Source organism: Pyxicephalus adspersus, chromosome 3 (assembly GCF_032062135.1).
Source record: "Pyxicephalus adspersus chromosome 3, UCB_Pads_2.0, whole genome shotgun sequence".
Taxonomy (NCBI): Eukaryota; Metazoa; Chordata; class Amphibia; order Anura; family Pyxicephalidae; genus Pyxicephalus; species Pyxicephalus adspersus.
In genome coordinates this window covers 94,790,288-94,810,341 of record NC_092860.1, presented here as the reverse complement: position 1 = coordinate 94,810,341, position 20,054 = coordinate 94,790,288, and the positions used below count along the sequence as shown (strand labels likewise).

General features: G+C 34.6%; 1 protein-coding gene across 1 annotated transcript in view; it reads left to right on the top strand.

Annotated features, from left to right (window-relative positions):
- LOC140327433 (bifunctional heparan sulfate N-deacetylase/N-sulfotransferase 4-like) overlaps positions 1 to 20,054 on the top strand; it is a 144,697-nt gene that overhangs the window by 74,444 nt on the left and 50,199 nt on the right. The window contains exon 6 of the mRNA XM_072406819.1: positions 3,214 to 3,342. Coding sequence (XP_072262920.1) covers positions 3,214 to 3,342 — 129 coding nt within the window. The remainder of the gene's footprint in view (positions 1 to 3,213; positions 3,343 to 20,054) is intronic.

Below are 20,054 nucleotides of genomic sequence, written 5' to 3'. Positions count from 1 at the left end.
GGAGGGCATTTGTTGCACTAGTGGTTGTAGATAACCATCCACAAGTTCGCTTGCATGCAAAGGGATTGATTGTATCCCAGATACTATTGGTCGGCCAGTGGGGTTTTGAAGATTGGTATGGATTTTTGGCACTGTATAGAAGTTAGGTATCAAAGGATGTTGGATTAGAAGATATATTTGTATCCTTGTCAATAATGCTATTGTTGAAAGTATCCAATATGATGTCATGAAATTCATCTTTGAAGGTTCTGAAAGTGTTAGGTAAGATTAGTTGATATCATTATTTGTTGTTCAATATCTGGAGGCAGATGGATTTGTAGTGGGTTGTATTTATTATTACAATATTTCTGCCCTTATGCAAAGGTTTGATGACTATATCTTTGTTTTTCTTGAGATTATACACTGCTTTTTTCATGGCGGTGGTGAAGTTGTATGGTGTTCGTTCCCTGATCGGATTGCTTTTAAGTATGTCCGTTGTGACTAAATCAACAAATAATTGTATTTGTGGATTCAAAGAGAGTTGCGGGAAGTATCCTGATTTCCGTTTTCTACGTAGTGGATTTTTTTCCGGATTTGTTGTAGTGGTGATATCTTCCTGTGGATTATAAGGTTCACTTTCCGTTAAAATTTGTATGTCTCGAAGAGTTCTAAAGTCCTCCATTTTGATGTATTTGCATGTGCCTAAAGCATTGGTATAACTATCTTCTTTTTCAGGGTCATAAATACATTTCAGTACTAAATTCCGAGCAAATAAATTCATATCCTTAATAATTTAGAATTTGTTATAATTATTTGGTGGACAGAGGGGGAGGCCCATTGTCAGAACCTCCCTTTCTACATCCGGCAAATGGTAGTTCGAAAGGTTGACAATTTATAAATTGTGGGGTCCTTGTTCGTCTTCAGTAGGTATTGGTCCATGGAGCTCTGTTTAGGAACCTGGGATGGGATCTGGGGATGTAACTGGCCTAAAAAAGACTCATATGTGTACAATACTATTTGATGGAGTACACACTTTTGGCACTCCACCATGTATACAATACAATATTGAACCATACAGGTTATATAATGTTTATAATTAGATGCGTACTAAGATGGTATTGCATGTAAAGAATTATAGTACACTAGGAAGTTTTTGTACACTTACTTTTTCCTTTTGAGAATATTGATATTGTTCAATGCTGAACCATATATATCTAATACTTTTTACGTTAATCGAGACTCCACTACTCTTAAGACTACCACATGTATCCTAATATGACGTACATATTTTTCTGTTTTATATTGTTTTATGTAAATATCTGTTGACTATAACACTATGCATTAAGTAATTTATTCACTAATATGCTTGTATGCAGCATATTGTGCTTTTGTATGCAAACCCTACCTTTTTGGAAAGTCCCCTGAAGAAGCCCTCAGAGGCAAAACGCATTGGGTCACAAAAACTGTCTAATCACCATAAATGCATTTTGGGATGCTATGTCTAGTTACTAGGTCAAAAGTAATCCCCATGCCTTAGAGCACTGTGGGGTCTGACCTCATCTTTCTATTTGTGTAAAATTGTTTGTTTTCTAAAACTTTGTTATATACATTCCTGGAATCAGGAATAAAGCTGTATACTATTTTGAATACATTGCCACATTAAGCAAATACCCTGGCTTTTTTCCTTTCTTTCTATATGTTCAAAAATAAGATGTAGCTCAAAGCACCATTTTCTTCAAAGAAAGTAAAAATGCTTCTTTAACCATTTATGCTTTTAAGTGAGAGGGTCAGGCTAACTAGAATTGGTTTTTACTTTCCTTAACAAAAAATATGTTACTACAATATAGTAGTATTTTAGAAAAATTACAATAAAACCTGTAAAATGGAGAAAGTTTAAAGTCTTTTTATTAAATGAATAAATATCTACCTAACCCACCTATAATATTGCAAACATAATTTCTAAATAATATTTATGGGGCCTGGTTAAATGTCATCTTGCTTTTTAAAAAATCATAAATGCACCTCACCTGCACCTCAAAGTATATTAGGTATAATACTAAGTGAAATATCAATTTAAACATCATCTCTGTTGAAATCTTAGAAAAGCTGCAACTATGAGATATGTAACACAAAACCTAACAAAATGTTAATTGTTGTGTTTATAGGTAAATTAATTCATCCACAGTTAAGCTTCAAACTGCTTGCAAACACTGTCTTGCTGCTGATGTGTTAATATTTTAATTAACCTCCACTTTATTTTATACTTCATTATCAAACAAAAAACAGACTTGTACCTGGCCTAATTTAGCTACCAGCTACTCTAACATTCAAGCTGATATACTAAAGAGTCCACTTCAACCATAGGGATAGCTGTTCATTCATCAGGTGTCTCAGGCTAGCATCCTTGGAAAGGACAAATATTATAATTATTAAAAAAAAAAAATGTTTGAACAGCGAAAAATAAGAGAATAGGACTGTGGTATTAATTACTTCCTAATAGACAGGTAAAAACCCAGCAGACTAGAACTCAGGAGTGGATCAGGATAATTGCTAATAGAGAAGATTTTAAATTATTCACTAATTTCTAGTCTTAATAACAACAGTGAAGATGGTATTTTTGTACCACAATTGCTATTATTATTTGATTGAGATGACTGCATGAGATGTGTAAAAATGTGGAGTAAAAAGGTAAAGAATTGTAAAATTAGAGTTTGAACATATGTAATTGCTCATAACAGAGAAGATAAGGACAGAAAAGTGTCTCTAAGTAGATTTCTAAATCGTGATAATCATACTCATAACCTATCTGATTGTTTATGGAAAGTAACTCTAGATCTGTTTAAAATTAGATATGACCTCTTGGTCTTGGTGTAAGCCTATTGATTAGATCAGTTCTTAATCAAAAGAATACATTTTGTCTAACTGAGCTTACATAGCAGTGGCATAGAGCACCCCAAACTTGGCTGGTACTCAAGAAGTTTAAGTATTATTCCAATTAAACACATGTATGATCATTTTGAAGACACTCCCTCGCTATCCAACCCTGAAGGTTTAACATAAATTCATTTAAAAAAAAATAGTTTTGGGTTTTCAAGATAAGGTCAGCACCTAGGATGTCTTCAGAATGCACAAGCATATACATAAGGCTAAAACAACTTGCAGAGAGTAATGGAAGGACATTTCATGTCTATTGTGTCTGTTTTTGTGTGACTTGTATCTGCCGTTTTTACCTAGGTCTTGCCTCGACAAACCTGTGGCCTATTTACACATACCATCTTCTATAAAGAATATCCTGGTGGACCCAGTGAACTGGACAAAAGTATAAGGGGAGGAGAGCTCTTCATGACAGTCCTGCTAAACCCTGTAAGTGTTTAAATGTTGGTAGCTTGCTAAATGTATGTATAATGTATTTCCCTTGCTCATGTTAAAAATAAAAAAAAAATCCAGGATGACAATGCTCACCCCCAATCTTAGATCTTTTGTCAGCATAAAGTTTTTACAGGTAAATGCAATGCATGAAATACAGTAAATGCTCATATATTCTTATAAAAAGATGGTTGTTGAAATGAATGATCTGGTTACAGTCTTAAATCACCTTGTTGCTTTGCCCTGCTTATTAATCTTACATGGTTACTTAGATACAAGTATTAAAGGCTTACAGAGAAGAGCCATAGGACCAGAGACCAACAATCTTAAAGTATGTTATAACTCCATTACGTCAATTGAACAATGTAGAACATGTTCTGCATACATCAAAACTTTATCTTATGTGCATCCTAAACTATCATTTAATCATCACATACTCCCAAGGATTGCTTATAGATCTTCTATACATTGTTATTTTACATTTAAAACAAACATTCATTTATATGGGAGTTGTTTGCTTTTCTGTTCAACTGCTCCTCAAGTTTTAAAACTTTTTTCACACTGCAATCACGTCTGACTTTATTACAGAAAGGGACAGGTGATGCCCCTTCTGCAAAAAAAAATTCTTACCTGTCTGATCACTTTCCCATCTGTCAGCTTGGCATTGGCTGCCAGGATACCTGGCACATCTTAGCTTCCCCCAGGGGTGCTAGGACTGACTGAAGGTGCACAGGAGTTAAGTCATCCTGCCAAGTCAATCAAGATGGCCAAAGATTGGAATGAGAAAGAGAAGAAGGAAGAAGATGGCGTGCCCACGACATAACCTGAACAGGTGAGTATACACTGTGTTTAGTCCAGCTTTAAGTATCACTTATGTCCCAATCTCTCTCCCAGCTGGCTGGACAGAGTAAAGAGAAGCAGAAGACTGATGAGCTTAACTCTCTGTCAGTGTTTTTTTTCCCTTTTAGTATGCTCATTGCACAAATGTTTGGCTTCTTGTTGTGCTGCCTTTCCTTCAAAGAAATTACAAGTGGCTTACACCACGGTCAAATTTTGTTCTTTAATCAGCAACAATAATAACAAATAATAATGTGCATTTCATGAAGGATTAGTGAGTATAAAGCTTTATTAGTTTGGATATTTTAAACCTTCCTGAAGTTCAGCTTTAAATCTCATTTAAAGGGTCATGGCAGCCCCGGCAATAAAAGATAATGAAGTGTAAATGAAGCAATGCAGTTCAATTTTTTATATTGATTTTAGATGTTTACAGTTAAACATGTTTTACCTTTATACCAAAAATGAAATACTATTATTTGAGCATCTGGTGTAATCATCGAGGTAACTTTTTTAATTATAAGCAGCTATTGTTGGGAATTAAAATATATCTTTCATGTACCAGGACTGCAGGTGATCTTTTAACACAACTTTAAATATCCCACCGTGATCTTTGTGTGTGTGTGTTTTAGTGTAATTCCAAAGAGCAAGAAATATCATTTCAATCATGCATGAGATGAAATAGCATTCTTTATCGCCTACCATCATTCAGCTGAAGCCGTGTCTGGTGAAATGTGCCTGGACTCACAATCTCAAGCAGGGAGACAAGAGAAAACTGATTCATTACAAATAAGTGTCACATTTATATTCCCTTCTGGATAATTTACCATAGTTACAGCATCGTATTTACTTCACAAGGTAACAAAGGATAAAATCCTCTGAACTAAACGAACAGAAAGCAGTAATGAAGATTTTTAGAATTAAACCTTTACTAAGTATTTATTGTCACAGACACATAGATAACAGGGCTGCTATTTCTTGGGGTGCAAAATAGGCAAATGCCCAGGGCCTCTCTAGGACCACACCTTTTCTGGGACCACAAATGACAAAATAGCAAGAGGTAGAATGCTGTACATTTGGGCCCTCAATTCATATTTGCTCAGGGCCCCATTTTTTAAAAAGGGTTATAATTCTGCTGTAAAATAAAAAAGCTTTTTACTAAATGCATTAGAATTTGTGCACTTTAGATGTGAATGGTCAAAATGTATGGTCTAAAGAAAATATTTATTTAAGGCATAAAGAAAGTTCACTTAGCTAAGGGAATGTTTACCTACCTTGAATATGGTAAAGCTGTGTTATCTTTCAATGCCCAATCAAGTGTAAAGGGAAACAGGACCTGGCTTGCACATGATTGGGTGACTGAGTGCCTGCAATTTAAAAAAAAAAATAGTTCTGGATAGAGAGGGACTAGTTATGCCCCTTTGTCATGTTTTTATTGCCTTCTGTATCCCTAGTGGAGAGATTCATTCTCTCTTTTTTCCTGATGAGAAATGTCAATTGTCGTAAAAGTAGGCAATCCAAAATTTTAGACATGTTACCAATGGGATTGCAACTGCAAGACAAGAATTTCATTTACTTTTTGCATGAATAAGTGGAATCTCTGCAGTGGGACACTTGAAGCCTAAATCTAGTGAACTTGAAAAAGTAAATTTTTTATCTGCTTCCTAACTAAACATTGTTTGTATGTGAGTGTGTATTTCAGTTTAAGCTACTGAGCACTGCAAACAAGAAGGTGCTAAGAAATGTATGAAAAGGTGTGTAATTGAGTCTAGAGCTCAACCTGCTGCCTGGGAAATAATACTACAAAAAATCCAATGTATTACTTTACATTTATGAAAAATTATTTTTTATTGATTTTTGATGAATTGAAGTGGTGGGTCAGGGACACTAAGGCTGGAGAGGAAAGACTGAGACGATTCTGAAGCTGGTGCAAATTTGCAAACTTGAAGGTGAGGATGTAGTTTACAGATGGTATCAACACATTCACCACCTCCCAATAAGGCTGAAGAGAAGACTAGACAAGATGATGTATAAAATATACATTTATGGCAAATGTAGCATAGATGTAGCATAGTGTAACTGTACATACATGCTAGTTGTAACGTGAAATGTTTGCAATAAAAAAAAAAATAATATAGTTCTGTTGTAACACTGGAGAAAATAATGTTATTCCATAGTAGCACTGTCAGCACATACCAAATGGAATTACTTTTTTTACATTAGATTCATTGGCAAAACAAATTTCTACAAACCGTCTTAGCCCTTATCTCATCTCATCTCACGGTAGCTGTATTCTTTAAATTAGTTTTCTAATATTTCTAAACTTTCCATACAATATAAAAATGTAAACATCTCATGTCTGGTAATTTGTGTCACTGTTGCAACAAATATAAAACATCTTGCTATAGCTACTTTCTTTACATTGCTTTTTAAGCACATATCTGTATTTTTTTATGTGAACTGATCCTTCTTACCTTTCTAAGCAGACAAAAAAGTCTTTGATGTAGATCAAAGAAATTATTCCTGCGTATGTTCTTTGTTTTTCAAAATAATAAGGCCAACATATAGTATGCACATTCACAGAGGAACAAATTGCATTAGCTGTTAAAAGCACAATAACAGATGCTTTTGACTTATCTCGCTTTCATACAGTTTTATTTTTTATTGTTTTTTTATGTATTGTACCAATTTGAGTGGGTCTTTGGGACTTTATCATATGCTGCAGTGGTTAGTCATCCTATTGGATATAATTCATGCATACTGACAACTAGCAAACATTTAACCATTAAGTTGTTCCTTAACTGTTGTCATTCTTGGAGAGACAAAACCACTAGGAGGCGCTTGCCCAAGTTGGTGTGGGACCTAAGATGGGCCAAGACACAAAATCTAACCAACAGCACGGTTTTCTTCAGACTCTGTAGAGGTGAGGGTGTTGCGCTGCAGACTGTTATCAGGTGGCAGTCTTTGGGCAAACCAGAGTGGCCAGAGCAATGTGCGGTACCGAGTCAGCGGGGAAGAAGGTAGTCAAAGAAGGCCAGGGTCGAGGCAGGCAGCTAAAAAGAGAGGTCAGAAACAAAGCTAGGGGTCAAATACCAGAAACAGGCACTAGTAGTATGGGAGTCACTAAAGAGACAAGGGACTACAGGAGACACAGGAAGACTTGAGGCACAGTGATGTTTAGGTCACCGGAGACACAGGAGAACACAGGAGACACAGAAAGAGATTGGATGCACAGGTGACACGTTGGTCACCAAAGACAAAGTGGGACGCAAGAAACACAGGAAGACACTGAGGACACTGCAACAACAAGGCAGGAAATGCACAAGGGAACAGGCAGGGTAACAGTAGAATGGACAACAAGGAGTCAGAACAGGAGCTAGATTGGGAAAAACACAGTCAGGCTAACAGGTAAATTGGTGAGTGAGTAAGTGTCGGCAGTAGTCTGGAGACTAGTTGCTCAAACAGTGTGCACTATGTCTGAGCCAGCTAATTAGCCAAGGGCGAGATTGGCCAACAGGAGAATCAATGCTGATTAAACTTACAAGAGCAGGCACACCCGGGAACAGAACTGCCCGCATGTGCATGTGCAGGAGGTTTGTGTGACAACACTTAAGCCATCAAAACTCTAAAGTGCTACCTAATGCTTAAAACAGCCTTCCTGATTTTAAAAATAATCATAAAAAGTTGCACAGCAGTAGAGATAGATAACAAGAAAAAAAAGATCCTAAAATTTTCACCTCCATTATTTCCTAAAACCTAAGCCAATCTGGTCACATATTTCAATTTCAAATAAGCAGAAATTTTCAGTAAAGAATGTGCTTCCCTACTCTTTATAGTGGCATATTTAAAAAGCATAGCAAAGGGAACTCCATGATTAGAGGAAACCCTTTCCCACATGACCAATCTGTCCTGGCTTTATTTAATTATGTTGTGCTGCTCCAGCTTCAAGAACCCAAAGCTCACTTTTGCGCTTTCGTCTTGTGTGGAATTTATTTTCCACACTATACTTTTCTTCAGGCATTCTCTATGGGAAAACCTACTGGGTCCCACCTCTGCTATTTTTTCAGCATAAGATCCATGTTTGCTGCACAAAGATCTATTGCTGGATACTTGACATGTTCAGGGCATTATATTCGTACTGGTTGGTACATTTACATACAGTCAATATTCAATTATTGAGTATTTTTGTACAATGAAAAGAAGAGAGTACAGTTTAATTAAGGTAATAGTATATATATATTCTCAGTTTATAAACGTAAATTAAAGAGTTGAGTATACATTTCCAATTAAGTAGTGTAGCAGTAACGAGGGGAACATCAACAAGTAGGGTGGGTTACACAAAACTTCTTGGTTTGGACTTTAATTTGGCATAGCTGAATAAAATTCCCTTAAAAATTTTGGGCTGGCTTAGCAGCTATTGATGATATTCAAATCTTTTTAAAGTACACTTGGGTGGTTTACAGCTTTTTAAATTGTTAATCCCCCTTGGAAATCATTCCTGGTGTTATGTAGAGTACAGACAGGTAACAATGTCGATTTTAGACTTTGACTATTCAAAAAAGTGTCAAATCAACTAAACCTAATTTATTGTGTTAAAGTTAAAATTCCTATATTATTTAAAAATCATTGATCTTCAAAAAGCTTTAGGTATCTTTACAGAAATGTGCTAGAGAAGTGGAAGGTATAAAAATGTATACATAGAATTAGTTATTAGGTTGCGTATATTCTTTTTAGAATATATAGCACATATTCAATTAGAGTTATTCTACTCTCAATATGCACTGAGTACTAAGTACTAACTTAGTAAGAAGGCAGTAAGTAGAAAGACTTTCCTTCATCCTGAGATCAGTGTAGCTTTTGATACTTTATGAACTGTCAGTGATGTGAAGTGTAAGGGAAGAGTAAAATTAACTTTCCATGCTCAGACTTATTTGCTTAGGGGATAGGGGAGTTGAACTCAAAAGTCGCATCGTCAGGAGATCAGGTCCTGGACGTTTCTGCATAAAAGATAATACCAAGCGTTCCGACTTTTCGCATTATATAAATTTATTCAGTAGCAGCAGGGGCATTTCTATCATGAAGGTTTGGTTTGTAATATTCTCCTAATCATACAATCACACCAAAAGTATATATTACTTCAGTAAAACATTTTATAAGCAAGTATATACAGTAGTGTTCAGCCTCATTTATTTTAAATTATACAATATCTTTGTGCGGCCATAAACTACACTGTTATTTGAAATACATTTTTTACATCCAAATACACTGCTGAAAAACCAAGTGTTTGGAAAGAAGTACATAATAAGGAGTGGTAAATAGATCTGTTTTCTTTCTCAGCTTTGAAATGGCTTATTGACAAAAGACAAAACAATGAGTGATCAGGAGTACGTGCAATGGTTTCCACCAGTTAGCTACAGGCTTCCCTAGAAATTGCCTATAAAATGAATTTTTAGGAATCGAGTTAGGCTACAAACACACAGGTGATGATTCTCACATGATATGTGTTATCATGCTCATTTTGGGCGAGAATCTGACATACAGTATGTACAGAGGTCATCTGATGAACGGATGAATCCACGAACAACCGATGGGGAACGACTGCTATACAAGTGATAGAAGAAGAGCACAGCAGTGCCATTTGTTCATTCTCCTGCTTACCTCTCCATAGAACAGAATACAGTGCTCATTCGTTTATCAGTCACTGATTGTCGCTGGAAACGATGATTGTTTCCAGTGACAAAAATTGCGGGTGTGTATGCAGTCTTAGATAGCTGATGTTCTAACAGGGCTGATAACCTAGACTAGTCTTCGCCTTTGTGTTTGGGGAAGGGAGTATTGATTAAACTAAACTGACAACAAAGCTTCTCCTTCCTGTTCGCTAATTCCATGACATCCAATGGAAATAAAAAAATAGAGCTGAAACAAAATTTTTAATCCAAGGATTTTAAGATGCTCTTTTGAGCTTTTTTTAATTGTAATGCTTAACACCTCTTTTACGATAAATATTACTGGCCGTGTACTATGCTTGGGTGTACTTTAAAGCATTTATACGGGAAAGTATGTTATATTAGTGTATACATTCTTAAAGGCTACCTGTACTCCTGATGATGTATTTACAGCATATGATAAATTACCATATAAACACATATGATAAAAAATGTTCAGGGACAATTCAATATGGATTACAGATGGAAATGTGTATAGGGAAACAACACTTGTGTTACACACAAATAAAGACAAACATCTGCTGTTCATGAACATAAATTATATATATAAAATCATATATGCTCTTGAGGTATCACAGCTGGGAATAATGAGTGAGAAAAAACATGACTACGATCCTTGTGTGACATGTAATTGAATTTACACAAATACTCAATGTCACTACCTGGTGATGTACAAATTATTAATAATGATTTTTATGACACATGAAAATGATAAATTAGCTACAGTCCCAAAGTTAAACCCATATTTTTTCATCATTATGAGGAAGATAGCACTGACAAAGGTTTTTTTGTTAAACCAAATGCTTTTATCTATCTATCTATCTATCTATCTATCTATCTATCTATCTATCTATCTAATCAAATATCTATGTTTAATTATGTTTTGTTTAAGTGTGCTTTAAAAAAATATATCTTTTTCCCTACTACGAAGCAGTAAATATAAAATACCCCAAACATTATTTGTTAAACATTTACTGTGATTCAAAACATTTACTCAAAGTAGATTCCCCTGGCAGTGCAAATCTGGTGAATTTCACATTTACTGCTTTTTAAATCTGTCCCTATATAATTAAAAATAGGTATATCAAAAAAGTAAAGTCTTTAAATAGACAAAGCTCCCTTCTCATATTCTCACAAATGATGTAATATCCAAAAAGATTCTGGTCACATGGGACATTGGACTATTTTTTTACTATATCTGCCTTTTTTTGCATCATGTTAGCACTGTTCAATTTGATTTTTTAAGTCTTTAATAGTCTTTAAAGACTATTTTTATGACTGTTCGAAGTGTCCCTTCCTCACCTCGGTGGCCATTTTCTTGTAGAACAGCTGGTACTCACTAAACCAGTGGTGGTGCCAGAGACAGTATTTTTACAGAAAATATATAGGCTAAATAAATACTGGACAATAAAAACTGTTACCACTGCACACAATCTGTCTTTGGTAATGGCAGCAAAAGTTTAAACTACCTGGTTTCTTGTTCAATCTTGCATAGCCTACATAGCTTATAGACAGACAGCTATGAATCTCTTTCAGCAAAAGCTAGTCAATTTGCATGCTTATGCTCACGTTTCATTAATTTAGGTCATTACCTTGAAAAAATATTTAGATACAAATTTTTACATGTTACTTGTTTTGGGTCTGTGACTATTGGAGGGACATTTATTTATTCTGTCACACTGAAAGGTAATGCCAAACAAGAGCAGCGAGAAAGATCTTGCCAGAAATGTCACAAATTACCCTCCACAGCAATACTACAGCATAATAAAACCTACAACTGACCACTTCCTAAATGTGCATCTGTTTGGAGGGAAAATGTTTCTCTATTAAAATCAATATTCTGTTGCAGCTATCCAAATCTAGTGCCAGTTGAGTGCCCAGCATTACAGAGGTAGGAGATGCAAAACACACTGATAAACTGTTGGATGGGCTTTTTATAAAGAGAAAGCTTGCATTCCATTTAATTGCTTTGCTTTTTTATATGAATCTCCCCTTTTCCTGTATTGAGCTAGTAGGTCAACTAGCATTTTCAGAGGAGGAGAAATGATCACAGCATGTTTCTGTGCAAACTAAAAATAGCATATCCATGATTTCTGGTATCATTGCAGTGTCTTGTGGCTAGTGAATTAGGAAAAGAATGTTTGAAATAATTGTACTTTTATTCAATTAACATTTTGGATCAAAAGCTTTCACTTCAGTTTAGATTTTACAATCTGTGGCAGATACAGTTGTATACTAACAGTAGAGCGTACTTAGTTTAATAAACAATCCAGGATGTGGTTTTGTACACAACAAATAAATTACCAATTGCCTAATTAAATCTGACTCATTAATGAGATGTAATCAAGATGCTGTGAAGCACAGTTCAGAGCAAATCACTGAACACCCAGCCATGGTAGGAAATTGTTTATTGTTAATTCACATAGCAAAACGCAGGAATAAAAGGATGAAATAGAGTTGGTATCAATTTACCTTTTTTTGCCTTTGCAATTATGAATTCCCCAGAATATAAATAATATAAATGAAGTTTCATCAAACAATACATTGCATGCAAATAATGAATATTGTGAAATAAATTATTCAATAAACTTTGTGAAATGATTTACCATTGAGATGCTCACAAAGTAGAGCAATAGCACTGATGACTGTAGAATATAGTTGACCCAAATGCATTAGGTACTCAAATTGTAAATTAAATTATGCATAACATTGTGGAATTACTTACATCTGAATGTCTGTGCTTGCTTATACCTATATATATATATATATATATATATATAGCCTTTTATTATATGACAAAAACTGTAGTTTAATATATACATATATACCGGTATATATATATATATATATATATATATATATATATATATATATATACACACATATACTCCTAACTCAAAATCAGCCCGTACTCATAGCCACATAGGACAGCTGGCAGGGCTTTCCAGCCCTTGCATCACCAGAATGGCATTTTTATCTTAATATATCCCCTCTGTAAGAGACACATCTTTAAATCATCTGCAGCTTTTTTTTAAATCTGATTGATTAGAATAATTTCTCTGTATTTTCAGTTATTTGGCCTGATTTATTAAAACTCTCCCAGGCTGAAAAAGATACACTTTCATCAGTGCACCTGAGTGATCTAGCAAACCTGGAATGGATCTGGTCCAGGATTGAAAACGTTTTCTAACAAAGAGCAAATTAATTTTAAGAAATCAATTCCATGTTTGCTGCATCACCCAGGTTCACTAATGAAAGTGTATCTTCTCCAGCCTTAAAGAGCTTTAATAAATCAGGCCAATTGTAAGAACGGAATGTATTTTTTCAATGGTTCTGGATGAACACTTGCTGCAGCCAGAATAGTGTTCCCTGCTGTTGATTTCCGGTATAGTTTGGAAATCAACATATTTTTCTCATTCTGTTAAATCATCACATTCAAAAATGGAACTGATACAGCATCTTACTGCATTGTAAATTTCAGATTATATAGGTTTTAAGATTGTATAGTTTCAATTAGACAAATAAAGGCACAAGCCTGACAGCTACTTCTGTTCTGTTTCTTTAGGTAATCCTAGCTTCTGGGAAATTTTTGAAATGTATTAACAATGGTTTCCATCTCCCTTACCATTCTTCAAACTTAAAAGACTATTTGAGCATCATGAAGGGCTAGAGAATATGATACTACTGCTCTTATACTACTTAGTACCAATTAAGGATTGTTTTAATGCCAAAGCCTACCCTAATATTGTTGCTGACCATGTCCACATCTTTGTGAGCACATGTACCCATTTTCTGATGACTAATTCCAGCAAAATATGCACCTTGTCAATAAGCTCAAAACCTCTCAGGCTGGTTTCTTGAACATGACAATGAGTTCACTGTACTCAAATGGCTTACACAGTCATTAGATCTCAATCCAGTAAAGCATTTATGGAATGTGGTGGAATGGATGAATGTTCAATGAATGGATGATGATGGATATCTAAAAAATTTGCATCAATTGTGTGATGCTATCATGTCAAAATGAATCAAAATCCCTTAAGTGTGTCTCCAGCACCTTATAAGTCTCTGCCACAAAGATTTATAGGCTTTTGAAGGCACAAGGGGATGCAATTCATTATTGTAAAGGTGTACCTAATAAAATGACTGGTGAGTCTATATACATTCCGATATATGAGCATAAAAGCATAATTTTGTCATTGTAGAAGAGCGGTTGATCTCAGTGACATTAAAATCTCAATTTAAGTCAAATGTCAGTATGCCAAGTGTAAGATTTTTTGGCTAAAAATAATTTGTTTTTAAGAGTACTGTATCCTGTGTCCATTTTAAATGCCTCAGCATATTTTAGAGAAATTCATATTTTCTTAAATATCTGTGAGTCTTGCTGGTTTTTTGTATAAAAGAGTGAGTACTTTACATGTTTTGAATAGATAGCCCAAATTTAAGGCTAAAAAGCATGATTCAAAAGAATAAACTTAGTATCAGAAAATATGAGTTTGATAATGTTCTTCTAAAATTAGTATTATATTGCAATAATATTCATAACAAAAATATATATCTATACAAAAAATCATATGCAAAAGACCTGAAACTTTGGACAATAATAGAAAGACCAATAAGCTTCCCTTTTATTTCCACAATACTCTGGAGTACACATTTGACATACCCATAAAAATAGATTGTATTAATCTAGATAAAAATAATCTACTTCAAGTTCTCCAATGTGCTAAACATTTATCTAACATGCTTGCTATAATTGCTGTGACTGTTATGATAGTCTTATAAGAATCTGTCGAGCCGTGCACACCATCTGTGTTAGCCACGTCTCCATAGTAGACATCTGGTGGGATCAAAACTCAGACATCAAACTGGTACTTTTTTGCTGAGATTGCTGTGAATAGCTATGTACTAGCATCTTTCCACTTGTAATATTGGAAAGAGTCATACTGTACATAGTGAGCACATCACTGGGTTCTCACAAATACATTTGGTTTCTAAAAACAGCAGATGTTCACACACATGCAGGTAAAATGTTATCTTAGCCAAAAAGATATTTTGGGGCATTCTAAAAAGTAAAAAATACAGTATAATGATAAGAGACATGGTCTTGCCTTTCTATTAACACTTCATCAATGTAATTCTCGCACCTGTATTCCTATATGGACCAGATACATTTGTACATCTCTGCTATGACTGTGTTTATTCCACAATAACTTTGTCATTATTTAGAATAATGCAGTGAAACCTTTTTAAAGGACAAAAGGGGCTTTCTTTCTTTCTTTTTTCTTCTGCTGAGATTGCCTTCTAAAATTTTTTTTATAGACTACATATACTACAAAAATGTAGCAAAACAAAAAACAAAATACTGTTATATTTCACAATATAACATTGTATGTCTGAATGAGTTTTTTAAAAACATTTTCTGGTAAGCGTGGTGAAATGGTGGTAGCACTGGATTAAGACAGGGTATTTCAGGTATGCCCAATGTGAACCACTGGTTAATAATAGTGTAGATAAATTATTACAAGTGAGTACTTTTATGTAAACAGGTTAAGTCAGTCAACAAGTGAACATAACATTTCAGAGAGAAATAGACACAATAAACCAGGCCCACTATATGAGTCTCTTTAGGATAAAAAAAAGTAAGCAAACAAATCTTTTTAAAAAATCATGCAACAATATCCAATGTTACAAAATCAATGCTATCATTTACACCACCTGGCTCCAAGGAATTAGGATCCAAAATCTAATACAGTGATTCTTCTGAAAAATGATATTACTGTCCTTTATAGTATCAATATTTCTTTCTAATCGGTAAAAAAATGACCTTTAAGAATATTGCAAAGCTGATGACTGGCATGCTGACTAACAGCCTTAAATATCATGTTCCACTGAGTTTAATTGTCAGAGAGATGCCAAGCAGGAAGAAATTCATCAAATGTATAGCCCACAAAAACTCTTTGCAATCAAATGTCCAACATACCCAACAACAGCATAAATACTCCACAAAGAATTGTATCTTGAGAGAAATACAATATCATCGAACTGCAATATAGTTTTCATCAAGGCACTGCATAAATAGATAGAGAAATATTCATAGTACTAAAGTTGATATATATTTACGATTTCTGAGACAGATTTATGTTACGAAAGTTCCCAAGCTATGAAAGTGCATTTCTTTTTCTCGATACAAATAATGTACTTTGTAGAAATATTTTAAATATTACAATTTCCTACTCACATTTGAAGGAAGGATTTGTCATGTACTGTATCAAGGGAATGGCTGCTTATTCTGTAAGGGACATCCTTCAAACTGGCAGTCACTGTCATAAACATTAAAAATATAGCTGTGGGAATAAAATCACAAGAGAAACATTTCATTTCATAGGTGTATGAAAGGCTTTCCGTCAGCCAGGGGTATAAAAGTTATAAGTTCATTCCTAACATGTTCTAGCATGGTTATGGGAAACATGACACCAAGGAGATAACAGTGTATTTCATAAAATGGTTTGTTGTTGTTGAGGATTTTTTTTTCTTTTCTTTCCTTCATTGTACATTCAACTTGCACTAGAAAGATTTTACTGACTACTAACTTGCCATGATATTGTGCATGCTGTACACATATGAATACCATTCAGCCAACTTCATGTACCTGTTTTGCATCATTATTACTAGATAAATACATTTTCTTGCAAATGTACTATTGGGGTTTCTACATAGTAGAATTTCAGCTGAGAATATTAAACCCTAACAACTTTTCCAAGTGTAGCAGTCTTACAATTTTGAAATATACCAGGTAGTGTTAATTTTGTTGTCATTGTTATGTTCTAAACATTCATCCCTTTACAGAACTTTTATGCATAAAACAGACCACATAGGTTATAGGCATGAGGACTAGCGGTGGTTGAATAGTTAGGATCAAAGTAATTTCCAACTTGGATCTGAGCTATTGCTACCTTGGTGTGCCTGTCTTTTACAGAGGGCTGAGACCAACATCAGAATAACATTAGTGCAGACCAGCAGGATTGGATGAGACTTACGATAATGACTTTTTAGGACGGGTCAGATTTCATAAATAATTCAATTGGATTTGATCCAGCAAAGGCCCTGATTTATTAAAGTTCTCGAAGGCTTGAGAGAATACACTTTCATCAATGAAGCTGGTTGATACAGAAATCCTGGAGTGGATTTCCTAAAACTCATTAGCTATTTGTTAGCAAATGTTTTCAATTCTGGACACGATCCATTTCAGGTTTGCTGGATCACCCAGCTTTACTGATGAAAGTGTATTCTCTCCAGCCTTGGAGAATTTTAATAAATCAGGGCCAATGTATTACAATTTCACTCACCTCTAATGAGAACATATGACTGATATGGTATTGATAAAAACATTACGTGTTAGCACTGATCAGGTCCATAACTATCAAAAAGTATCTAAAACTGCTGTATCCAACTGAAGAATTTTCTATTTAGTTTCTGTCCTGGAGGCAGAAGTGAGATATAATCCCTTCATTGTGGGGGGAAAATTATCTCATAGAACAGGTGTCCCATGGAAAATTTTTATTTTCTGTTCTACTGACAACTGTAACCTTTTGGATTTCCTACTATTTTCTGTGATAGAAGTCTCTGGAATAAAAAAAGAGTGTGACTCTCACCAGATGTGATGCTGACAGCAATAAAAAACTGACAGATGCTATTGCCATGACATTGAATGTATAATATACTGGTTTTAGTTCCAACCCACTTTCATATTTAGTTCAACTTCTTTTTTTTTTTTTTTTTTAATTTTTAGGTAGTGTTGGAACAAATTAGACTGCAATTTCCATTGATTAATACATAAAAATGAACTTATATGCATTTAGCATAGCTTAAACCAGTTCTAATGGAAAATGTTACTGAAAACAACATGGTGGCCTTGCTAATGTCTTGTTAAGCCTTACTGTCCTGTCAACCCAAAACAAGTATACTTTGCAGTCCTGTTATGATTACTTTTTTGCAAGTTAGGGCTTAGAAAGATTTAAAACTTTTAGAAGGTCAGCAATGGCAACCTCCCATTTATATACTTTAAATAAGCCTTTGCATGGGGAAAAATGTTCTAAGTGTAGTTTGGTACAATGGATTTGGCAGTAAACTTTTTTCCACATTCATTCATTTTAACTTCCTTCGAGGTTTATGTCAGTCACATCCACATTCAAATGCTCTTTTGAGAAATGGAAAAGCACTAACAATTTTTTTCACTTTAATTGGACAAATATATACACGCTGGAACTTACAGTCTGTTTTTTTTCCGCTGAATTTTCTTTTCCTTTGTAATTGAATCTGTTCCTCAAGATATTAAATCATTCATAGACTGGCTTTCCTCCTGTTGGTATTTGTTAAGTTCATCTTTTTTCTTTCAAACTTTATTTGAGGTTATCCATTTCTAATTTCATTTTTCATACTTTCCTTATTAGATTCATCAATTATTAACAACATTAAATTGAGGCTACATTTATTCAGGATGCCTTTCCAGCACTGGACAAATATAAAGGCATTGCTGCCATGTGCAGACTTTTCTTAGTTTTATTTCCTTCTACATAAGAATAGGAGTTGGAACTGTGTGCTAATCTAAATGGGTGTTTGATTTTGATGCAGAAGATCATTTGATTGAATTTTCTATTCCAGCTCTTTAGTAACATTGCCATCTGTACCAGGTTGAGAATTGTGGATATGTTAAATTAAAATACAGAAAGCCTTGTCCTCAGAGAATAAGCATATTAAATATTCTTTCAGCTGAGAAGCTTGTGATGAAGCATAAATCAATCTGTAAAAACTTTATATTTTATATATCTGGATTATTCATTGCTGCCCTGGAGAAAGTTTTCACTTTGCCAAGAGATTTAAAAGGAAATATTAGGTTCTGTGGATGCATAATGCCAAAATAAATGGACCAAAATACTTTTTTTCAGTTTTATTTAAACAGTAGCAATTTCTGTACTTTCACTTCTTCTGAACACCAATGTTAAAAAAAATAGTTTGAATATGTAATAAAAACACAAAAGCAACAGTGGGAAAAATCAGGGCATGGCTAGGTTTTTACAGAAACACACACAAAAATGCATGACTGACCCAAAATATTTTAAAATCTGTAAATTGTAGAGTTTCACCTCTTACATATTAAAACACCTTAATTTTCCCTATAGAATATATTACGCACACACCCTTCAAGGTACCAGGGTATATAATGTATGTAAATCACCAAATACACAGTCAGAACATATTGTATTTGATTGTGGTAAACATCTCAGATTACGCCATCATACTTTACCATGCAAAATAGGATTAAATGCAATTTAAATTTCCTGTAATTGTTTATAGTATCTTGTTTGTTAAATGCTAATATGGCAATCATCCCCACAGTGCGTCTGTCAATCTGTACATGACAATATGTAGATATAATATCTGTGAAAAATATTTCCTCCTGAAATTTCGGTGTAATGTGCTTCCTTAACATCACAGCTTATAATACATTAGAAGAACATTTGCAAAAGCAAATATGGAATGGAATAGGCATTTGTCTTCCTACTCTACCATCTTAAGGAGTTGTTCACCTGCAGCTAATGGAGAGGCTATGCTCTATCCAGGTATACTATCCACAGATTGAGATCTGCACGCTGTGTATGGAAAGGTACACCCAACTCTGTATTGTAATAAAGCTGAGCTTTATCTGCGTTCTGTATTGCATTGTAACTGCTGAGATGTTGAGCAGCTCCCCAATTTAGGACTGCTTTGTGCAGCAAGTGAGAGGGCAGGCTGATTCCTCAGACTTGGAGACTTCTATCAGTTAGATTTTTAAGAACCGTTACATATAGCTTACATTTATATCCTCATCTTATTTAGTGAAATAAAATTCAGCATCTTTTTTTTACCCTGAGTCACACTCAGGTTACCGCTGGGGAGGTTAAGCAAGTTCTGATTAAGAATTGTCTTTGAGTAAAATGACTTAGTCTCTTTGTCACACTTACCTCTTCCTTACTAAGTGCAGACGCCTCTCTCCTGCACATGCCGGCAGTTCTAACGCTGAGTGTGCCTCTGTTTCCAAACTTTATCAATTCCATCCAATGCGCTGGCCAATCAGAAAATAGCCTCTTGACCAGCCCTGGCTATTTA